Source organism: Lactuca sativa, chromosome 4 (assembly GCF_002870075.4).
Source record: "Lactuca sativa cultivar Salinas chromosome 4, Lsat_Salinas_v11, whole genome shotgun sequence".
Taxonomy (NCBI): domain Eukaryota; kingdom Viridiplantae; phylum Streptophyta; class Magnoliopsida; order Asterales; family Asteraceae; genus Lactuca; species Lactuca sativa.
Genome location: NC_056626.2, coordinates 12344838 through 12367813, shown reverse-complemented (window position 1 = coordinate 12367813; position 22976 = coordinate 12344838). Strand labels below are relative to the sequence as shown.

At 37.5% G+C, this 22976-nt stretch overlaps 1 protein-coding gene across 1 annotated transcript; it reads right to left on the bottom strand.

Moving 5' to 3' along the window:
• Positions 1–883: 883 nt before the first annotated feature.
• Positions 884–2356, bottom strand: LOC111880031 (protein JINGUBANG). Its single transcript, XM_023876446.2, has one exon. The coding sequence runs from the start codon at positions 2273–2275 to the stop codon at positions 1025–1027; it is 1251 nt and encodes a 416-aa protein (XP_023732214.1). The 5' UTR covers positions 2276–2356; the 3' UTR covers positions 884–1024.
• Positions 2357–22976: the final 20620 nt, after the last annotated feature.

Sequence of the window (22976 nt, the reverse complement as noted above, 5' to 3'; positions counted from 1 at the left end):
TCAATGTACCTACACATACTAAAAACCGTAGAACGAATTTCACAAAAAAATGTTATTTCATAAAAAAAGGATTCTAAAAAAAAAGATGGTGGTAAACCGAAGAAGGCATATCAAAATCAACAAAAAAAATGAAGATATAAACATAAATGATGGACTTGATAAATGATTTATGTCATAGTTATCCCTAAAATAAAAAAGAAGTCATCAATGAATCTTAACATTGTCGATAATAGTGACAACAACTCAAATTAAGGAAAAAAAGACCTGATATTAGAGATGAAGTGGAAGGAGATGATTAGCTTCGTTGGAGATTTATTGGTTATAGTTTCTTTGGGGGGGGGGGGGGGGGGGGGGGTTATGTGGTTCATTTTGAAGGAACATAAATAAGTTGCTATTTTTGAAATAAACAGTTATATTTCGCAATATAGCTATAAAATAACAATATATTTTGAAAGTACATTGTCAAATGTTGGATTATACTTGTTTAGACCCATTTTCACGCATGGTTGGCCGTATATAGTTGTTTTCTGTGTCACAAGTAAAAAATGTTTGAAGATACTTATATGCGACAAGCAATGTCATTGAACTAATAAAACAAAAAATATTGTCTATAAAGAGGTCCTTCAACGTTATATATACTTACCTATTTTAGTGTAATTTCTACATGTTTCAATAATATCAATAACCCTGTTTTTTTATAATTATTTTGTAATATCTATATAAATTTTTGTATTTTATTTATGTGTTCCCCACGTTTAACGCGGGTCATAATCTAGTTCTAAGTATAAGATGCCACTAACCCGGTAAAAAAAATCAAAAGTTGTATGCTTCGTTAGCATAATTTCACGTACAAATCCACCTCCACTTATAACAATTTATGCAATAATCGTTAATACGTTATTACTGATTAATAAAATACCAAAGAAACATATCACTCTCAATCTCTCATATTAACATTAAAAGATTTAAAGTAAATCCTGAAAATATTTATAATCACACAAATTTGGTCAAAGAATAATAATATTCAAAGAAATGGTACCCATAATTTCCACATCTTTATCTCACAATCCAAACTCCCACCAAAAACTAGATAAGATGTACCACCAGAGCTTCCAGAAGTACAAACCTCCTCTGCAGCAGCCAAACATTTGATTGGACTTTTATGCCCTTCCAAAACACCCAAACAGCAATAACTTTTACCATCAATACCCCTCCTCCATACTCTAATCGTTTTGTCCGCTGACCCACTAAACACCACATCCGCCACCACCGTAATACATAAAATCGCCTTAGTATGCCCCCTAAGTGCACCAGCTACCACCATCTGCCACCCATCGCCACCGCAGCCACCGGCTTTCTCCCATACAATTATCGACCGATCACACGCACCGGAATATAAAACAGATCCATCAGTGCTTAAAGCCAAAGCATTCACTGCCGATTTGTGTTTTTCCAAAGTATCCACCAGTTTATGTTTTCTCTCACCGCCGTGTCTCTTCCACACCTTAATTTTCCGATCTGCTGAGCCGGTGTAAACGTACCCATCATGAGACACCACGACGGCATTAATGGCGTCATCGTGAGCATTCCATACAGATTCCAAGCATTTGAAGTCGATCGTCCGCCACACCTTGAACGTCCGGTCCCATGAACCGGAGTATATTAATGAACCGTCATTCGATAAAGCCAGAGACGAGATAGCATCCACGTGATGCACCCACGTGCACCGCTGGTGCCGCCGTATTTTAACGTAGTTTTTCGCGAACACAAGCTTCAAGAGACGATCGTTGAGTGTCGGTAACGTCGCAATACATTTGATCGTTTCTTGTTTTTCGTCTAATTTCCATACGCGGATTTTATGATCTTGATGGCCGGTAAATAATCTGTCACCGTGAACCACCATGGATTTCACAGAAGATTCGCCGGAAGCGATTGGTGGAAGTGGTGGAGACTGGGATAATGATGATATCGATGAAGGGTCTCGAGGCCATATGCGGATTTGGCCATCAGATGAGGCGGAGAGGAGGTGTTTTCCGGTGAGGGCGAGGGAGAATATAGAGGAGGTGTGGGCTTTGAAAGTGGTGATGTAGTGGTAGTTGGCGGTGGTTGATGGTGGTTGGGAATGCGAAGTTAACGAAGCAACTGAAGGCAGACTCGGTAGTGAAGAAAGAGACTTTGAATCAGATTGATTTCTTTGAGAATCTGATAATTCAGGTTCTTGATCATGTTGTGGTGAAAGGGTAGACAATGTGCATGGACATGGATGAAATCTCATTGTCGTCGATGAATAATCCGGTGACCGGAAGTGAATAATGGGTGACGGTGGAGAGAATAGTGGGGAGGAAGGAGAAGGGAAATGGAATATAAGAGGTCGGGGTGACGGCCTATTTTAGCATAAAGAAGCGTGTGGTAGTGCAATTGGAGAGGTGGGCCCATGTGGACCCCAATGAGGAATGGTACAGTGAGTTGTACTTTGCGGTAGCAACTAAAACTTTTACATTTCATTTTCCATTTTAATTTTTGGAAAAAGAGAGTTATTCAATTATATAATTATATAATGAGAAAAACATTTTATCTGTTTATTATATTTATTACATATTCTATGAAAACAAAATAATAAAAAATCTCGCTTTCTTTTATCAATTCATCTATTGTTTTAGGAGGGGATATTTCCATTTATCTTTTTTTTTATTTATCCACTTAAAAAAATTTATTTTATTTTTATATCATTTGTTATGATGCTTCTTCAAGTAAAATTAAGATAAAAAAGAGTCAAATTATTTTATTTGAATAAATAAAAAACATAAATAAAAAAATCATGTCCCATTGTTTTAACCCAATGGTTTGAAAAAACATAAATAAGGAAATAATTTTATTCGGTTTTTCAAACTCAAAATTTAGAATTAGATAACATAATTTATTTGCTTTTTTTGGTTTTTCTCATTTTCTTAGAAGAAAAACATTGCGAACACAATGTTATATATATATATATATATATATATATATATATATATATATATATATATATATATATATATATATATATATATATATATATATATATATATATGTTCAGGTTCATTTGAGACCATTCTAATTTTGTGAGACCGTAAGACCAAATCTAAAAATAATTTTAAAATGCAAAATAAATGTAAAAATCCAAAAACTCTTTTTTTAAATATTATTTTCGGAACTTCAATTAACTAAAAAAAATCCGTTTTTTTTTTAAAAATACGTGAAATATTCTAATAGAATATTATACTGACATATTCTAAAAAATAATTTTAAAATGCAGAATAAATGGAAAAATCTAAAAATTCTTTTTTTAAATATTATTTTCGAAACTTGAATTAACTAAAAAAAATATAAAAAATAAAAATAAAATAAAAATAAATTCTATTTTTTTTGAAAAATACGTGAAATATTCTAATAGAATATTAAACTGACATATTCTAAAAAATAATTTTAAAATGCAGAATAAATGGAAAAATCTAAAAATTCTTGTTTTAAATATTATTTTCGGAATTTGAATTAACTAAAAAAATAATAAAAAAAATCCATTTTTTTTGAAAAATACGTGAAATATTCTAATAGAATATTATACTGTACATATTCTAAAAAATAATTTTAAAATGCAAAATAAATGGAAAAATCCAAAAATTCTTTTTTTAAATATTATTTTCGGAACTTGAATTAACTAAAAAAAATAAAAAAAATAAAAAAATGCGTCTCACGGTCTCACAAAATATAGATGGTCTCAAATGAACATAACCGTATATATATATATATATATATATATATATATATATATATATATATATATATATATATATATATATATATATATATATATATGGGTAAGTAGAACATGAAATAAAATAACATGATTTATGTTATTGCAATTATTTTATAAAATGAAATTGTAAATTTGGTTTCGTTATTCCACTTATGTAGTTTTGTCTATTTAACATGTACTAATATGGTATGAAGTGTTCGGAAAAATTATATTTTAGTTGGAAGCTCACTGGTAGCCAATAGTTGTTAACTAAGGCCAGATGGTATGACCACATTTAACCTTTCATTTTTCATATATTACCTCAAAACCATCTTATTTTTCAAAACTCGGGAAATGTTCCATTCAGAGAGAGAGAGAGAGAGAGAGAGAGAGAGAGAGAGAGAGAGAGAGAGAGAGAGAGAGACTTCACCCTTACCACACCAAGGTATGGTGTTCCCATCTGCGATGAAAGTGTCATCTCACCCCACCCCCACCAGTGGTAGGGATATACCCTAAGGATGAAAGTATGTTCAAACCTAGCCCGGATGGAACCGGATTTGGAAAATCCGGAAATCGCTTAATATGATTTGGTAGGACCGAAAACCGAACAGGTATATAGGAACCAATTCAATTCGGTTCCAATTACGGTACTAGGTAAAGTGGGTCTAAACCAAAAAACATGGAAACATTAAAGTGGGTGGAGTGGAACCGGGGTAAAGTGATTCTAAAACCAGAAAATCCAAAAACCCAGGAAAACCGATTTTTTTTTTTTAATTATTTACTGGGTTGAACTTTGAAAATTTTCAAATTTGATATCCAAAATTTAGGAGACTGTAATTCACTGAATATAAAACCAAAAATAGCAAAACTATAATCTAACTTTGATAGTTGAAAAGTTGGAGTTTTTCAACTTTGATATCCCGACTTCGGGAGGCAAGTCATTGAATATGAAATCAAAATTGACAAAAATATAGTCTAAAATCATGTACACATTCTAAAATACATGTTGGAAATAACCGAATCTAATTTCAAACGAATTAGATATGAATGTTTTTAAATTTTCTTAAACTACAAAAAAAAAACCTCAAAGTTTCTGGCTTTTGATACTCCGACTTTGGGGGTTGTAAGTCAATGAATATGAAAACAAAAATAAAAAATTATAGTATAAAACAATGTACAAACTCTAAACTACATGTTGGAAAAGAAAATCATATGTCAATCCGACTTTTAATGAATGAGATATGTATGTTTTAAAATTTTCAAAAAAATCAGTTCTAGCCCATAGCACAAGTTCCAGTTCTTTACACCAATCCTAGTTCTTAAGCTTGGTTTATCTGAACTCGGCGAACCCAAAACCGGATTACCCGAAACTCGGATAAAACTATTCTTTAAATCGAAAACCTGAAACGGTTCTACATATTTCAATTCTAACGGTTCCGGATCCAATTCAATTTTACGATTTTAAATCTCATCCCTAGTATACCCCATGACCTTAAAACAGGAAGTTGTGCCATTTATTTGTAGAGAAATGTTGGCAAAAATAGGTTTTAGCTTTTAAAGATTTATAATCATATACAAAACAAAAGTTAAAAACTCTTAAAACTTATTTGAAATGGTTTTTGATGGCAATATTTTGCTTAAAATAAAAACTATAAATATTATTGTCCAAGGAAATTTTTTTCTTCGACTTTTTTCTTTAAAACCAAATATCAAAAGCTCCATAATATGTAAAGTTATCGATAGCAGCCTATTTTGAAAAAAAAAATCATAAAAGATATTATATATTACGTTTTTACTGAATTGAGACTCAATTTTAGTTTATATATATATATATATATATATATATATATATATATATATATATATATATATATATATATATATATATATATATATATATATATATATTTCGATTTGACATTTTTATTAGATTTTTGTCATATATAAGGGCTTTTTTCTGAAAAAAAAAAATAAAAGTTTCTTTAGAAATAAGTATTAAATGTGTGATCTTTTCAGAAGAAAAAGAAAAGTTCAATTTTAATGCGTAAAAATCCAACAATTAACTAGCCAGGTTGGTGAGGATTAAGTTTTGTGAATCCAAATTAACATTAATATATTTCTGAACGAGATAAAAAAAATCATAAAATAGACAAATTCCATAAAAGAAATTGATAACACAGAAAACTAAAAATCAAAAATTCATTTAAGAATACTACTCAGATTATTATATAAACTCTAGTCAAAAATTTAGAAAACAAAAAAAAACTAAAAAGCATATGCCTTTGGTTGGCTTGCAAGTTGTTGAACACTTTTGTGCTGCCTCCCATCCCGTGGAAGACTAGTGACTCCTATGGAAAGCAACCTTTTTTGTTCACCTCAATTCAATAGTTTTGTTTTTTTCTTTTTCTTAAATTGCTATCACACATTCCCTAAACAATATATATATATATATATATATATATATATATATATATATATATATATATATATATATATATATATATATATATATATATATATATATATATATATATAAAACATTTTTTTTGAGTCTCATGTATTTGAAACCTTATTTTTTAACTTCCCCAAACCACATTCATTTGAAACTTTTTTTTAACTAATGCATCTCAAAAGTTTTCTTAATTATGATTTAACACTCAAAATTCTAATAACTTATATTATGTTTAATTATCATTTAGTGAAAAGTTAACTATAAAAAAGTCAATCTTTTGGAAAGACATGCATACAAATCATATACAAATTTCAGAAAGAAAACAAACTTAAAGGTTTTGTGTTGGGTTGAGGTCTTATGACCACTTTTGGAGATATGTTATTATATTAGAGTTTTTAGTTTGTAATTTGTTATACTAATTCTTTTTATATTTTCTTCGTTTTTAGATTATTGTAATACAATCATTATATATTGTGGTTTAATCGTTAATGTATTGATCATATGTTATATAGGATGATGTCGAAAATATTTATTTAAAATTTTTAAATATGTTTTTTTTTTTTGTTTTGTAATTGTATAATTAAGAAAACTTTTGAGTTGCATTAGTTAAAAAAGAGGGTTTCAAATGAATGATATTCAAGAAAAAATGTTATATATATATATATATATATATATATATATATATATATATATATATATATATATAGATAATAGAGGTCAAAACACTTCAACCAAAATTCATTTGAAATCTAATATTTCAAATGCTTTTTAATAATGATTTTAAAAATGTCAACATGTGTTACTTAATTGATTGATTAATAAAAATATTAATGTTTTGAAACTCTTAACTCTTAAACTTATATTATTTAATTGGTTATTTAACTAAAATATTTTTCCTACATAAAAATAACTTTTTTATGTTTGGTTACTCATATTTGTTTATGTAATTAGAAAACAAGGTGTACATAGAATGTCTACTTCAATTTCGCATAGGAATTGATACAATTAGAGATGTATGTTGTCTTTACCCGATGGTAGAAGATCCACATACCCTTTTTTAATTATTTATATTAATGCTTAGGAATATCTATTTTATATTTCTATTCACCTTAATTTTTTATGTACAAATTAAGGAAGATGATTCTCGGCGCACCAACATAAAGTCAAACGTACGCCTTGCAAAATATATAATTAAAATTAAATATCATATTACTAATTGACTTATTTTAAAACTCTTGATGACATTTATGTATAATGATACATTTTGTATGACTTCATTCTTAATATCAATGTTTAGTATTTGAAAGTTCATATATGAAACCTTGGATGTTTTGGTGTAATATAAATAGTGTAATACAGAGTTTATTAGTTCAATATTGTTTATTAATAGCTCATTCAAAACAACTTATTTCTTATTTTATCCAAAAAATATTATCAGACATAAGAAAAGTAGATTATATTAATATTATGCAAAAACTTATAATATATTGGATATTATAAAAGTAAAAGTAAAGTTTATAAGGTAATAGTATCAAAATATAAGTTGATGGATTTTTATGTTATTTGATAAAAGATTGGTTCGTTGGTTACTAATGGTTTCCTATTGAACCTCACCTTATATATATATATATATATATATATATATATATATATATATATATATATATATATATATATATATATATATATATATATAAAAGGTGAAGTTCAATAGGAAACCATTAGTAACCAACGAACTACCGAACCAATCTTTTTTTTTCTCAACTTTTAGAGTTTATTTTTTTATCAATAAAAAAAATAAAAATACATAAATTCGTAATTTTTTTTATCATTTTTCCAATGATATCAAATTCAATAAATATTTACTTTTTTCCGTCAAATTCACAGTGTGAATCTGTGCAGCTTCACAATTTGAATCCAGGATTTTAAAATGTTGAGGTCACAAAAAATATCAAATAAATAATTTTTTTCGGGTAGAGTTATGATAGTTTCATTTTATTTATTTCTTTTTATAGTTTATGTTAGCATATTGCATTCATAATTTAGTTACTCGTCATGTATATTTTCCTTCTTTGTTCTTTTATGATTATTTCAGGTACTTTCTAGTTTTTGAGCATAATTGCAGATTTTGAGAAGACTAACGGAGCGGGGATGTTCTGGACTTGTGGGAAGCGATTGGACTTGGAGGAAAACACGGGATTTTGGGTTTGATGACTTGCGGAGTTGTTGCAAATTTTGGACTTATTGTTAAATGGAAGTTTGAAGCAATTGTAGGCTTGTGATTAAAAGGATGGAGAATTATTTGATCATCCAAAGTTAAATGATCGAGCGAGTGCACGAGCCAACAAATGATTTAGAGAGGGTAAATTGGGCCAAACTTGAAGAATCATGGGCTATAATCAATGGGATAAATTAAGAACTAGGCCAGTAGGCTACAACAATGAAGGCCCAAGACACAAAAAACTAATCAACAGCCTACCCATGCACCACTGCATGGGCCGCACAAGACCTACATGGATATTTCTGGAATATCACATTCTTGGCTATTTGAAGGTAGTTTGGTGAGCACTTTCCCACAACTTTTGGATCCAAGTTTGGAGCAAAATCTCTAAAGATTTGAGAGCTTTTAAAGACCCAAAAACCTTGAAGAACTTCTCATCTCATCCTTGAATCTTGATACATGTTTGGAACTTCTAACTTTTATTTTAGTTTCTTGAGTTTAGCCATGCTAGGCTAAACTTCTCTTGGTTGATTTTGGTGAAATTCATGGATTACTAGTTGTTTAAAGACTATTATGAGCTTTTGGTGATTTTTATGAAAGTGTTTTGCATTTGAACGTCTTTTTACTTGTATATCTTTATTCATGAGTTTAGATGTGTATGTAGCGATTAGTTTGCTAATTTCTTTATTAAGTCATGGGTTCTCAAATTAGCAAGCAACAAATGGTTCTTGCATTAGTTTTTACTTCACACAATCATAAAAACATTTTCTCCAACATGATAGTGAAAGTATTTGACTCCTATTGGATTTGATGACTTTTTAATTCTCAATGCTAGTTAACTTTCACTAATTACATGCTTAATGAAAATTATGAATTTAACTAAGGAAATATAATATGATAACCTCTGGTTATTTTACTAACTAAGAAAATTCTAGGTAATCTCAAGATTCTTGGATTACTGTCTAATGATAATTAACTAAGTGTCCGTGTGATGAAAGCCAAAGTCAACCATTTCTCTCTTATTGATTTCTATCAACTTCCCTTTTTGTTAAATTGTAATTTTCAACTCTTAGTATAATCTTAGTGATAACTTATTTTATTTCCTTATTTTATTAGTTTATTTTTAAATTTTTAGATTTTTTTTATTATTATTGCATTGTATATTCTTTATTTTCTTTATTATGGATCATACCTGGTGCTTGTTATGTTGCATGAGATATTTTGTAGGTTTTTCGGTGCTTTTTGCGGTTGCGGGTTGATTGGAGACGGGCTTAGTGGGCTCCCGAGGCATTATTGGGCTTGGCGGAATCAAAGAAGAAGAATTGGGCTTTGAAAGTTATTGGCTTGGATTATTTGGGCTTGTGAAGATGGATCATAAATTTCTAATTTTGGGCTTGGAGCATCCATTTGGTGGCTAAATGATGATTGGTGGATTCAAATTACATAGATAATGGGGGGACCAAAGGAATCTTTGGTAGTGGAAGGATGGAGTGGTGGAATGAAGGACCAATAGCATTACAACAACATTTGCGCGGGTGGAATTTTCGTCGCGCGGGTACCCACGCAACTGCCCAGATTGGGCATTTTGGTCATTTGGCTTGCCATAACCTTGGGGGATCAGATCTAGAGGCTCATGGACGATTTTCCACCATTGGAGACCTGCAAGAGGTGATTTTGGGAGCTAGAAACCATTTCCTTTCATCTTTCCAAATCTTAGGTAGTTTCTTTATGCAATTAGATTATTGTTCTTGTTACTTTGTTGCCATGAGTGGCTAATACTCTTATTTGGTTGACTTTGGCTGAAAACCAATGAATGTTTGTGGGTTTTGAAGGATTTATGTTGATTATCAATTTATTCCATGTTTATGATTCTAGTTTACAATTCTTATGCTTATTTGATGCTTTGATCATGAGCTTAGTATTTGATTGAGCAATGGTTGATTTGTTTCATTGATTTTGCATTGGATCATTGAATTTATCTAGAACAAAGGCTTTATGATGGTAGAAATCATCTCTAGCTTATGAATCATAACTCCTTTACGGATGTGTAAGCATTTGACATCCTCTAGGAATTGGGGATTCCTTCATTCTTAAGGCTAATTGATTTCATGGGATTAATTGCTTCAATTGACCCTTGATCTTAATTAAGAAGGTGTGTTGTGGGCTTCCCCAACCTCCATACTACCTATGAGGAATCTTGACATATCATGCTTCATGATTGCTATAACAAATTTGGGATGAAGGATAAGCTTTGTATTAGATCCTAGTGATAAACACACAAATGTTCATTGTGTTGAATTGCCTTAGTTAACCAGTTATTCCCAACCTTTGAGCATCTCATCTACTTGCTTAATTGCAAAGTTTTTTTAGTTATTCAAGTATTTTAGTTTTCAAGTAATCCAACACCCCCCCCCCCCCTCCCTCTTTTTAGTTTAATTGTAGTTGTTAGATTAATTTCACTAGTTCTATTGAATTGCATTGGTGATTGAATACAACCATTTCTCCGAGGATCGATACCCCTTTTTACCATTATATTACGTTTATTTAGCAATCAAAAGGGTGTAATTTGCTTGGTGGGCTTGACATCCCATCACTTAGTTTTCTTAAAACAACCAAAAGATTAAAACCAAAGTATTTGTACACAAGATTTTCAAAGAGTTACAAATTGAACCAATCTCCATGGATAAGATCCCTTTACCATTATACATTACTTTGTGTGCAATATTTAGGGTAATTATTTTTTTGGCCTCGACAATTACCAGGTTAAAACGATTATAAATTATTTGGTTGTCAGTCAATGTCCCGCACCCACTACATCTTATCATATAGTTCTAAATATCATCAATTAGATACCTTGTAATCCACATATGTGATAATTGACAATGTGAAAGCTTTATTCGTCTCTAGTTCACTTGTATTAACATTTTAACACCAAAACATATAGAAAATATAAATAACAGTTTAACACCAAACTATCATCTAGTATAAGTATGCTTAATGTTGTAGCAACATAGGAGATTATTATTGTAACACCCTGAGTTCAGAAGTACAAGCTCAAGGTTCTAAGTGTAAAAAAGGAAGGTCGACTCGACGAGTCGATCGCGATTCAGGACGCGTGTTAAGTGACCAACTCGGCGAGTCGGCAGCTGAACTCGGCGAGTTGGTACTGAAGGGAGAAAAACCCTAATTCGGGGTTTGTTCCATATATAAAGCACATTATAGCCGCCATCAGCCTCTCTACCTTCCCTTTTAGTTCCAAAAAACCCTAATTTTGTGTGAGGCTTCATTGTTGGAAAGATTGGGGCTTAGAAGAGGAAATTGTGAAAGGAGCTTGAGAATTGGGAGCTAGCATCAAGAGGCATGTAAAGATCTGAGATCTACATCAGATTTATGTACATCTCTGAGGTAAGGAGCTCTTGCCTTAAGATTTTTCCTTTGTGGTTGTCGTGGGGATTCTTTAGCTTGGTTTGGATTCATTTCGGGTTTAGAGGTTAGATCTGAAGTTGCAACTTCAGATCTAGGTTGTATTGGAGTCATAAGGGCAGAAAGCATCAGTCTTTGGGCTTGTTTGAGAGTGCCTTTGTCCCAAAACCTTCTTGTAGCTTGTTTGGAGCTTGTTGAGCCTTGCATGCACGTAAAGTTGGAAACTTTACGTGTGAATCTGCCCCTAGGAGTCCAGATCTATGTATTGGAAGCAATGGAATGGTCTGTGATCGTCTGAATGAAGATGTCACGTGTGGACTCGGCGAGTCTGGGAGATGACTCGGCGAGTCGGGCTTGATATCAGTCTTGAGTCGCATAGTAACTCAGCGAGTCACATGGGTGGACTCGGTGAGTTGTATGAAGATGGGCAGGAACTCGACGAGTTGGAAGAACAACTTGGCGAGTCTGTTGAATATTGCCTTGGACTCGGCGAGTCTGTTCTTGGACTCGACGAGTCTGGTCGAGGAGACCTAACCTTTTCTGGTTGAACGGTGAATCGGCAGGTCGAGGGATGACTCGGTGAGTTGAGTCGCATCATGGGAGTTTTCAGAGCATAGGGACTCGACGAGTCAGCGGGTTGACTCGGTGAGTAGAGTCAGCCAGGAAGGTTGACTTTGACTGAGGACTTTGACTTTGACCAAGGGTTGACCAGTTGACTTCCAAGGTTATTTTGGTAATTATTGGTGTTAATTGGTTTTGGTTATTTGGTAATGATCAGTGGTGGAGTTCGTGCTGGTAGTCGGTGCAGCGTGGCCTTATTTCTTCAAGTCGGCAGTTGCAGGTGAGTTATCCTCACTATATTGACAGGGTCTAAGGCACCAAGGCCACCCTTCATCAGATGGAAATCCGGGTAGTTGTTTGTTATGCTATTGCTTGGCTATGTATGCATCCGGGTAGTTAGGATGATATATATTAGAGACCTGGTTAAGGTCGGTATCCTGGTTAGGATGTTGCTATGTTATGTGATCTGCTAGATCAGTTGATTAGTTGTGAATTGCTATATGATTATATGTTTATGTGCACATGGTTGTTGGACTGGAGTTGGGTTGAGGCGGGTCCTGCTTCGTGCTGTAGGCCAACATACCTAGGGCGGACCGGTTAGACCGAAGGCCTGCCGAGCGGTCCGGATAGGCTGAAGGCCCCAAGAGGGCGGACCAGACGTGCCGAGGCTCGGATAGTGGACCAGACAGACTGAAGGCCCGGTGCGGGCAGACCAGTCACACTGTAGACTTGATATGCATGGTTGTTTAGTTTATGTTATGATATGATATGTGTATGGTATTGTGGTTGGTATTTTGGGGGTAACTCACTAAGCTTTCAGGCTTACAGTTTCAGTGTATTGTTTCAGGTACTTCAGGAGACCGTGGAAAGGCGAAGGCGTGACCGCATCGCTCCTCATCCTTATGATATGATTTTTGGGACACTCTGATGGAAAATGATTTGAAAACATTTTGTAAACAATGCAACGTGGCTTTTAATTATGATTGAAAAAGTTTAAATTTGGTATGAGTTTTATGGATGTTACAAGTTGGTATCAGAGCCTTGGTTTGAGTGAATTGGAGGAAAACTCGTGTGAATCCAGTCTCAAAACAAGGAGATTTTTGGAAATAAGTTTTAAAATGGTTTTCAAAATAAAGGATGGAGGATGCAGAGGGTACGATCAGCCGGAGCCTGTAAGTAAAACCCAAAATACCATGCATTTATTTGATATTATGATATGTTAGAACAGCATGCTAGTGCTAGGCTAGGGATCTTCAGGCATCACATGATAGTTTTGCCTGATTGCATGATGCCTATTAGCCTAGGGTTTCTTGTATGTGGAATTGACATCATAACTGTAGATGTTTAGTGTATGCATCACGACTATGCACAATAAAGACCTTATAGCCTGAGAATGTTGATTCGGCCTTCGGGTAGGATCGGATATTCGAAAGTCTATTGTGTCCAACGTTATGTGCAGCTAGCATGCATTAGCGCTACAGGGGATGATGGAAGTTTCATGGATGTGAGAGTCATGATAAATGGTGAGTCTAGATGCGAGTTATTTGGTATTTCCCTAGAATGAGGGTTGAACGCATTTCCTATGTTGATGATATTATTAGGGCGTTGTGGTGATACTTGAGACAAATATAGGTAGGTGTGGAAGGTAGTATGGGCCCGTACTACTGAAAGCACTGGACCCATATGCGTATCAAGGAAGTCACAACCCCTAGGGTTTTGTTGGGAGCTAGTTCTCGGGGTTATCATGAAGAATGCCTAATGTCCTGTGGTGTAGGGTGATTACGAGACGTCTCGGGGCAGGATCCAGTTCGGGATAAAGATTAGGAGAGGGTGATCAGGGTGGATCGGTACCACCTGGGGCCATTGGTCAGATAAGTACGGACGAGTTGGATGCCAGGATTCGTGAGATCCTGCATGATGAGATTGCTGCTATGTTCAGGTCTGAGTCGCCGGAGATGTTGGGTCAATCAAGACCGCCATGGTTAAGTACCTTGATGAGCGCTATGCAGCTCTTTCGGAGGCGGCTGCCGTGGCAGCTACAACGGCTATAACAGCGGCAAGGGGGAGGGACAGGTCGAGGTTTCCAGTATCGGGACTTCGATAATACGAAGCCCCCTATTTTCGATGGAGTTCAGGATCCGATCGTTGCTATGCGGTGGTTGTCAGACGTGGAGGGTTGTTTCTTCACGTGTTCATGCCCGCTGATCAGAGGGTGAGGTGTGCTCTGAACCTTTTGAGGCTCGGGGCGAGGGATTGGTGGAGGTTGACTATGGGATCTTATTCGGATGCGCATCGGGCCGTGGTTACTTGGGATCCGTTTCAGGAAATGTTCAGCACTCGATATGTTCCTAGGGTTGAGAGAGAAAGGTTGACTCAAGAGTTCTTGGAACTGAAGTAGGATTCAGAGTCGGTGACAGAGATCACCAGGATGTTCACTAAGAGGGCGATGTTTTGCCCTGAGTTTACTTTGGAGCAGGCTTAGATGTCCCGATATCCTAGCATGCTCAAGAGGGATATCAGGCAGTTTGTGTCTACGCAGAGGTGCGAGACCTTGCTGGAGTTGCAGGAGGCCGCTCGGCGGCATGAGTTGGAGATTGAATTACAGTTGCGAGAGCAGAGGCAGGGCCCGGTGCAGTTGCAGCCAGCGCCGAAATGGTCCAAGACCGTTGATTCCAGGTTGGGAAGTCAGAGCAGTCGCACTTGTGAGAAGTGCGGGAAGGGTCATACCAGAGTTTGTAGGTCTGGTAGTGTGTGGCGCAAGTGTGGGAAAGAGGGGCATTATATGAGGGATTGTCGTCAGTTAGCCCTGATTCAGGATTTAAGGATCTGTTATCACTGTCATCAGAATGGACACTTGAGGGTCAACTGTCCACAACTCGTTGCAAGACCGGTGCAGGCTCCGGCACCGGCCACTTTGAGGACTACGGGAGGAGTTCAGGGTGGAGCGGAACATCCAAGGGCTCAGGTACACTGGAAAGGAGTGAAGACTATGTTCAGCTGGGGTTTTGCAACTGGAAGCGAAATGGCTTATTGATGAATTGGATTGACGTTTGGTAGGAAAAGGACTGTTCCCTCTAAGTTTGTAGAGCTCGAAGGAGCGAACAGACTTGTGACCCGAGGGGGGGGGGGGCAGGTTGTTCTCCAGCATTGGGGTCAGTTGGTTGCAGAGGTTTGCAACATTATTCGAGCGCCGGTAAGCGCAGGTGGGTCGACTTGGCATAAGTAAATGTGGAGTCTGATATGCCTTGGATCTTTTGCATCGGACGGTAAGGATTGATTGTACAATATATTGCACATTGGGATTGTAGATTATGTATTGGGAGTAGTTGTATCCCAGTTTAGGGCAGAGGTTGTTTCAGCTGCTGCAGTTTAGCTATAGACGTTTGAGCTGAGAATTGGGTCAGGGTGCGAACCCTGAAGAGACTGATTCTAATGCCTGGGAGCGGGAAGTTTATTGGAACAACTTTGTAAAAAGGGGTATTATGGGGGCAGTCCGCAGGTATGGTTTCTCAGAATGGTCATTCAGCATTGTCGGGACTCAGTGGTATTAGCAACCGTTCGTGATAAATGGACGGAAGCGCCAATGGAAAGGGGTTCGTTGGCAAGGTATTAGTTGGAGCATTTATCTCTTGGCCTTCAGGGCATGAGTGTGGGGTCGCTCAAGCATTAGTGGGTGACAGTTTCTCCAGATTTCAGCAAGTTCTCATCTAGTTCTTGGAGGTGTGTGATCATTCGGGATGGGCTAGTAATGGAACACTAGTGGGAAAGAGTTAGTCGGCCTCGGATCGGTCGTCGGGAAGTGAGAAGGACTGAGAATCCTCCAGTTTCCATGTATTATGAAGGCTTAGTAGAATCTAAGTGGGGGAGTGTTACCCCACGATGCGGATGTGGGAAGGGGTTTGAAACGGGGATAAGTTTCGTAACCCGATAGGGAGAATGGAGGCCCTAGTGGCTGCTTGGTTCAGGGTTGTGTGATTCGAGGGTTCGGTAAAACTCCCCATTATGTGTATCACGTCTTCTTGGTAATTGACAATAGAATTTGGTGATTCGGGTTGGAAGTCTGGTTATGATTGAGTTAAGTTCGAGTATTCGCTTGAGGGTATGCTCAACTCTGAGGGTTTTGGATTGATAGATTGAAGGTTTTGTTAGCTGCTAGGGCTCGGCAGCATTGCAGCATGGGTATGCGGGTTATTTAGCATATGTGATAGACGCATAAGGCAGGGAGCAGACCATGGGTTCAGATGAGGTAGTTGATCGATGTGAGGCCTGGGTTTAGGCCGGGAAAAAATTCAAGGGACGGATTCGGAGTTCGGAACCCCTAGAGGGCTACAACAGACTGCATGGGAGAGATTCTTGGGAAGAATGGTTCAGGGTGGCGTACGACAGTTTTGAGCGGTTCGGATATACTGAAGGCCGGAAGGCGTACCAGTCAGGCCGAAGGCTCGGGGAACGGTCCAGACAGGCAGAAGACTCTGTATGTGGTCCAGATAGGCTGAAGGCCTGGAAAGGCGGTCCAGTCATGCTGAAGACTATGTGTGTGTTATTGGAGCGGTATGAGGAGTATAAGTGAATAGGTTTCCATGAGATGGTAATCGATATGGTCTGGCCCCAAGTATTGATCATGAGGATGGAGTCGGCTGGAGGTCGTGCGTGGGCCTAGTTAGTATGTGATCAGATTATGATCAGGTTATGAGTATAGTGTAGAGTGGAGTTTAGTATAGTGACACTTGCAAGTGTGGCAAGGATTGTTGAGTAGATTCCCTGGAAGGGGAAGGTATATAGCTCCAGAAGGAGTGTGGGTCCTCTGGAAGGAAAACAGTAGTGGGAATGGGTGATCGAAAGTACTTTAGTTATTGATAGTAAGCACTGGGGTTGTACCAAATATATGGGAGCACTTACGGGTTGGATGCCCGTTGAGGTTGTAGCAATGTTGGATAATGCGCAGACATGTTTTCAGTCTCCTTGGGAGATAAGGAGGATAGTGGTTCCAGATTGGAGGGTTGGACAAGGGAAGGTGAGACAGCAGGTTAACAGACTCGGAAGTAGTCTGGACCGGTGCTGAGGCTGTACGAGGATATTACAATCGGCAGGTCAAGGACTTAAAGGTCGTGATAGGGAGGTGTGAGTGGGTTGCACTCTGATGAGTAGAACCGAGGAGTTCAGAAGAGATGCAAGGATGAAGCATTGGATTTTCAGTATGGTTGTGATCAGGAGGTTATGTATGTAGCGGTAAATCCTCCTGGGGATGTCTGGAGGTATTGTCAGTATGTCGGGTTTTCTAGCCCGAGGATGTTAGAGTAGGTTCAACATGCGTGTGTGATTGCAGGGGAGAGCTCATGGGAGTTGCTCAGGAGCTGAATGATGTGCCATCCTGTCAGCTCGGAAAGAAACGAGTTGGTTTCGGAAAGGAAAGCGGGATAAGTCCTAGAAGTGAATTCGATAAAGGATATGCCAATCGAGGAAAGGGGTAGCAGCTTGGTATCGGGTCAGTACCCGGTGGTTCAAGGTGATATCTAGCTTGGTAAGGGTCAAGTGATTGTTGTGATTTGGAGTGATGAAAGTATCATCGGGTGATCATTGGTTAATAAGGGTTGTTATCAGAGAAAGAATCTGGTGGCCGGCTTGAATCAGTTGTCGTAACTCGGGAGGGAAGAGTGGACTTTATAGAGGATGGTTAGCAGTGTTCGGAGGAACATGGGTCGATTGATACCCGGAGATACATTGTGGGAATATCATCTGGGATGTGTTGCGGCAGGCTTCGAGGACGAAGCCTAATTTAAGTGGGGGAGAATTATAACACCCCGAGTTCAGAAGTACAAGCTTAGGGTTCTAAGTGTAAAAAAAAGGAAGTTCGACTTGGCGAGTCGATGGAAAGACTCGACGAGTCGGGTCGCGATTCAGGACGCGTGTTAAGTAACCAACTCGGCGAGTCGGGTCGCGATTCAGGACGCGTGTTAAGTAACCAACTCGGCGAGTCGACAACTGTAACGACGTGATTTTCAAAACAAAATTTTCATTTTTCAACAACCAAAATTTTCATATAATAAACATTCTCAAAAGTGTTCCACAATCGTTATCAATTCAAAACATATCCCAAGATCAAAATCAAGTCTTCTCTCTATGTGTACGGGTCACGCCGGCGCCTTCCCATGGTCCTCGCTAGTACCTAAAACACAACACAACAACTGTAAGCATAAATGCTTAGTGAGTTCCCCGAAATACCATATACAACACATACGCCTTTCCAGGCCATAACTCTATGGAACCTTCCGGACCAAGTGTCTCAGGGGACTTCCGTCCCGAATCTCGGTAGACCTTTTGGTCCTACCCGTATCGACCTTCCGGTCCGTAACCTCCTGATCTTCCGGTCCATGTTCTCTTGACCTTCCAGTCCATATCATCTTGACCTTCTGGTCCTCATTATACATAGCATACATAACACATACATATCACATATCAACATATAACACATATATCATATCATACAAGACCTTCCGATCACACATAAGTACCCTTCCAGGTACAGTATAGTGAGAAGACTCACCTCGGATAACTCGGGTAGTATCTCGCTCGCGTATACACTGATCTAGCCTCAACCTAAAACATAACAATCATCTCAATTAATTTCAGCTCTCCAGTCTAGACTAGACTCCCATATGTCCTCTAAGAAGGCTAAAAGACCATTTTACCCTTCAAACAATCCACTAGTCCAAATGTCAACCAAACCATAAAAGTCAACAAAGTCAACGATCAAACTTTGACCAGACTCGGCGAGTGCACCAATGTGACTCGGCGAGTCCATGCGTGTCCTTCAAAATCCTGGCACTCACTTGACTTACTGAGTCAATCCCCCACTCTTCAACTCGACACTGATCATGAATTGTGGGACAACCCGTCCTAACTCGTCGAGTCCATCTCTTGACTCGACGAGTTCAGTCGTGAACTCAAGTCCCATAAATCCCCTCTGACTCATTGATTCATTCCCTCAACTCAACGAGTCATCAACTTTGTGATCCTCGGGGAAACCCGCTCCTACTCGTCGAGTCTATTCCTGGACTCGGCGAGTTCATTCCATTCAAAAACTCATGAGACTTCATGAGGTCAGATATGTTCCTCTAATCCTTAGATCTAACTTCCCCTAGTTCAATAATCACGTAAAGTCTCTATCTTGATGCACATGCAACATCTAAATGACCATATATGATGATTTAGCCCCAAATACTTCAACCCAAGGTCCTAATCTTCATTGCTCTTCATAAAGCTTGATGAGTAAGGCTCCCTGGACCTCTATGGATCCATATCTAAAGCCTCCTCGCCATAAGGGACTATTTGGACATGAACTCATCCCAACAAAAGGGCATAAGAAACCCTAAATCCATATCTACCTCATAAATCAGAAGATGGATCGAAATGGTACCTCAAATGAGATGATCTTAGCCTCAAATCCACAGAATAGCAACTTTCTTTGCTTCCTCTTGGCTAGAACCTCCTTCTTCTTGCTAAACAACACCACAAAGGTCAAGAATGGCTTCCTTTCTCTATCAAAACTTTCACACACTCTAGGGTTTATCTCTATGAACTGGTAGCCGAAAATGGAGGCCATAAGGGCCTTTAAATAGGTCCCAAACCCGAGAAATTAGGGTTTCTTTCGTTAGCTCTGACTTGGCAAGTCGCTCCCCTGATTCGTCGAGTCCCCTCATTAACCATGTCATCCAGCCGCGTCCAGACTCGACGAGTCTAAGCACCAACTCGTCGAGTTATCTCACATAATGAAAGGAATATAACATAAATCAATGTACCTAGAAAACCGGATGTTACAGTAGCTGAACTAGGCGAGTTGGTAATGAAGGGAGAAAAACCCTAATCCAGGGTTTGTGCCATATATAAAGCACATTATAGCCACCCTCAGCCTCTCTACCTTCCCTTTTAGTTCCAGAAAACCCTGATTTTGTGTGAGGCTTCATTGTTGGAAAGATTGGGGCTTAGAAGAGGAAATTATGAAAGGAGCTTGAGAATTGGGAGCTATCATCAAGAGGCATGTAAAGATCTGAGATCTACATCAAATTTGTGAACATCTTTGAGGTAAGGAGCTCTTGCCTTAAGATTTTTCCTTTGTGGTTCATCGTTTGTGGTTGTCTTGGGGATTCTTTAGCTTAGTTTGGATTTATTTTGGGTTTAGAGGTTAGATATGAAGTTGCAACTTTAGATCTAGGTTGTATTGGAGTCATAAGGGTAGAAAGCATCAGTCCTTGGGCTTGTTTGAGAGTGCCTTTGTCCAAAAACCTTCTTGTAGCTTGGTTGGACCTTGTTGAGCCTTGCATGCACGTAAAGTTGGAAACTTTACGTGTGAATTTGGCCCTAGGAGTCCAGATCTATGTATTGGAAGCAATGGAATGGCATGTGATCGTATGAATGAAGATGTCATGTGTGGACTCGGCGAGTATGGGAGATGACTCGGCGAGTCGGGCTTGATATCAGTCTTGAGTCGCATAGTAACTCGGCGAGTCACATGGGTGGACTCGGCGAGTTGTATGAAGATAGGCAGGAACTCGACGAGTTGGAAGAACAACTCGACGAGTATGTTGAATATTGCCTTGGACTCGGTGAGTCTGTTCTTGGTCTCGACGAGTCTGGTCGAGGAGTCCTAACCTTTTCCGGTTGAACGGTGACTCGGCGGGTCGAGGGATGACTCGGTGAGTTGAGTCACGTCATGGGAGCTTTCAGAGCATAGGGACTCGACGAGTCAGCGGGTTGACTCGAGGAGTAGAGTCAGTCAGTAAGGTTGGCTTTAACTGAGGACTTTGACTTTGACCAAGGGTTGACCAGTTGACTTCCAAGGGTATTTTGGTAATTATTGGTGTTAATTGGTTTTGGTTATTTGGTAATGATCAGTGGTGGAGTTCGTGCTGGTAGTCGGAGCAGCGTGGCCTTATTTCTTCAAATCGGCAGTTACAGGTGAGTTATCCTCACTATATTGACAGGGTCTAAGGTACCAAGGCCTGCCCTTCATCGGATGGAAATCCGGGTAGTTGTTTGTTATGTTATTTCTTGGCTATGTATGCATCCGGCTAGTTAGGATGATATATATTAGAGACCTGGTTAAGGTCGGTATCCTGGTATATAGGATGACGGTATCCTGGTATATAGGATGACACTATGCTAGTGACCTGTTAGGTCGGTATCCTGGTTAGGATGTTGCTATGTTATGTGATCTGCTAGATCGGTTGATTAGTTGTGAATTGCTATATGATTATATGTTTATGTGCACATGGTTGTTGGATTGGGGTTGGGTTGAGGCGGGTCCTGCTTCATGCTGTAGTCCAACATACCCAGGGCGGACCGGTTAGACCGAAGGCCCGCCGAGCGGTCCGGATAGGCTGAAGTTCCCAAGAGGGCGGACCAGACGTGCCGAGGCTCGGTTAGTGGACCAGACAGACTGAAGGCCCGGTGTGGGTGGACCAGTCACACTGTAGACTTGATATGCATGGTTGTTCTATTTATGTTATGATATGATATGATATGATATGTGTATGGTATTGTGGTTGGTATTTTGGGGGTAACTCACTAAGCTTTCGGGCTTACAGTTTCAGTGTATTGTTTCAGGTACTTCAGGAGACCGTGGAAAGGCGAAGGCGTGACCGTATCGCTCCTCATCCTTATGATATATTTTTGGGACACTCTGATGGAAAATGATTTGAAAACATTTTGTAAACAATGCTACGTGGCTTTTAATTATGATTGAAAAAGTTTAAATTTGGTATGAATTTTATGGATGTTACAATTATATCAACCATGCCCTTCTTAGAATGCTTTAGATCCAAATCAATCTCATCACCAAAAAACTAAGCTCATCTCCATGTAAAAAAATTATATTAACATAACTAACCAAAACTTCCAATAAATGTAGAAACTTTTCTTTTAGACATGTTGTCAAATACTTATTGGGCATCCTTTACAATTCGATTATTCACATACCTAGAAATCAAACCACTTTAAGAAATAATGTCTTCATTCAAACATTCCAAGAAACACTTTAAGGTTAATATTCAAAGTACAAGCATAAAATCAAATTCCATTTATTCAATTTCAAAAACACATTAAAAAAGATTTTAAGATACCTCCTATACAACATCAAATTAAAGAAGATGATGAATTATATGTGAAAATGTGTGTGCTTGTGTGTATAGAGTTTGAGATCCCTTAACACTTCAAACTTTTCAAAACTAAACCAAAATTTCATTTACATATATGTTTGTTTATCACAAAACTTGACTTTTCAATTTTTAGTTTTAGGAAAATGACCTTTGGTAAATCAAAGATTAATTAATGTTGTTTTTGGAAAAGATACATTTGTAAATATATGATAACAAAGTATAAGAAACTATATGGATACCGAAGTGGGATGGATTTTAACAACAAATAAACTTCAACTCTTTTTTATAATTCTTTGTTTTGAGATTGTTTAAAGATATAATGTGAGAATGTATCTTCATTTTCTAGATGTTTACTTGAAATTAAACAAAAATGAGATCTCAGCTTTAGAT

Excerpts from the sequence above, each read along its gene's own strand:
- LOC111880031 (XM_023876446.2), bottom strand. The coding sequence starts at position 2,275 with ATGAGATTTCATCCATGTCCATGCACATTGTCTACCCTTTCACCACAA.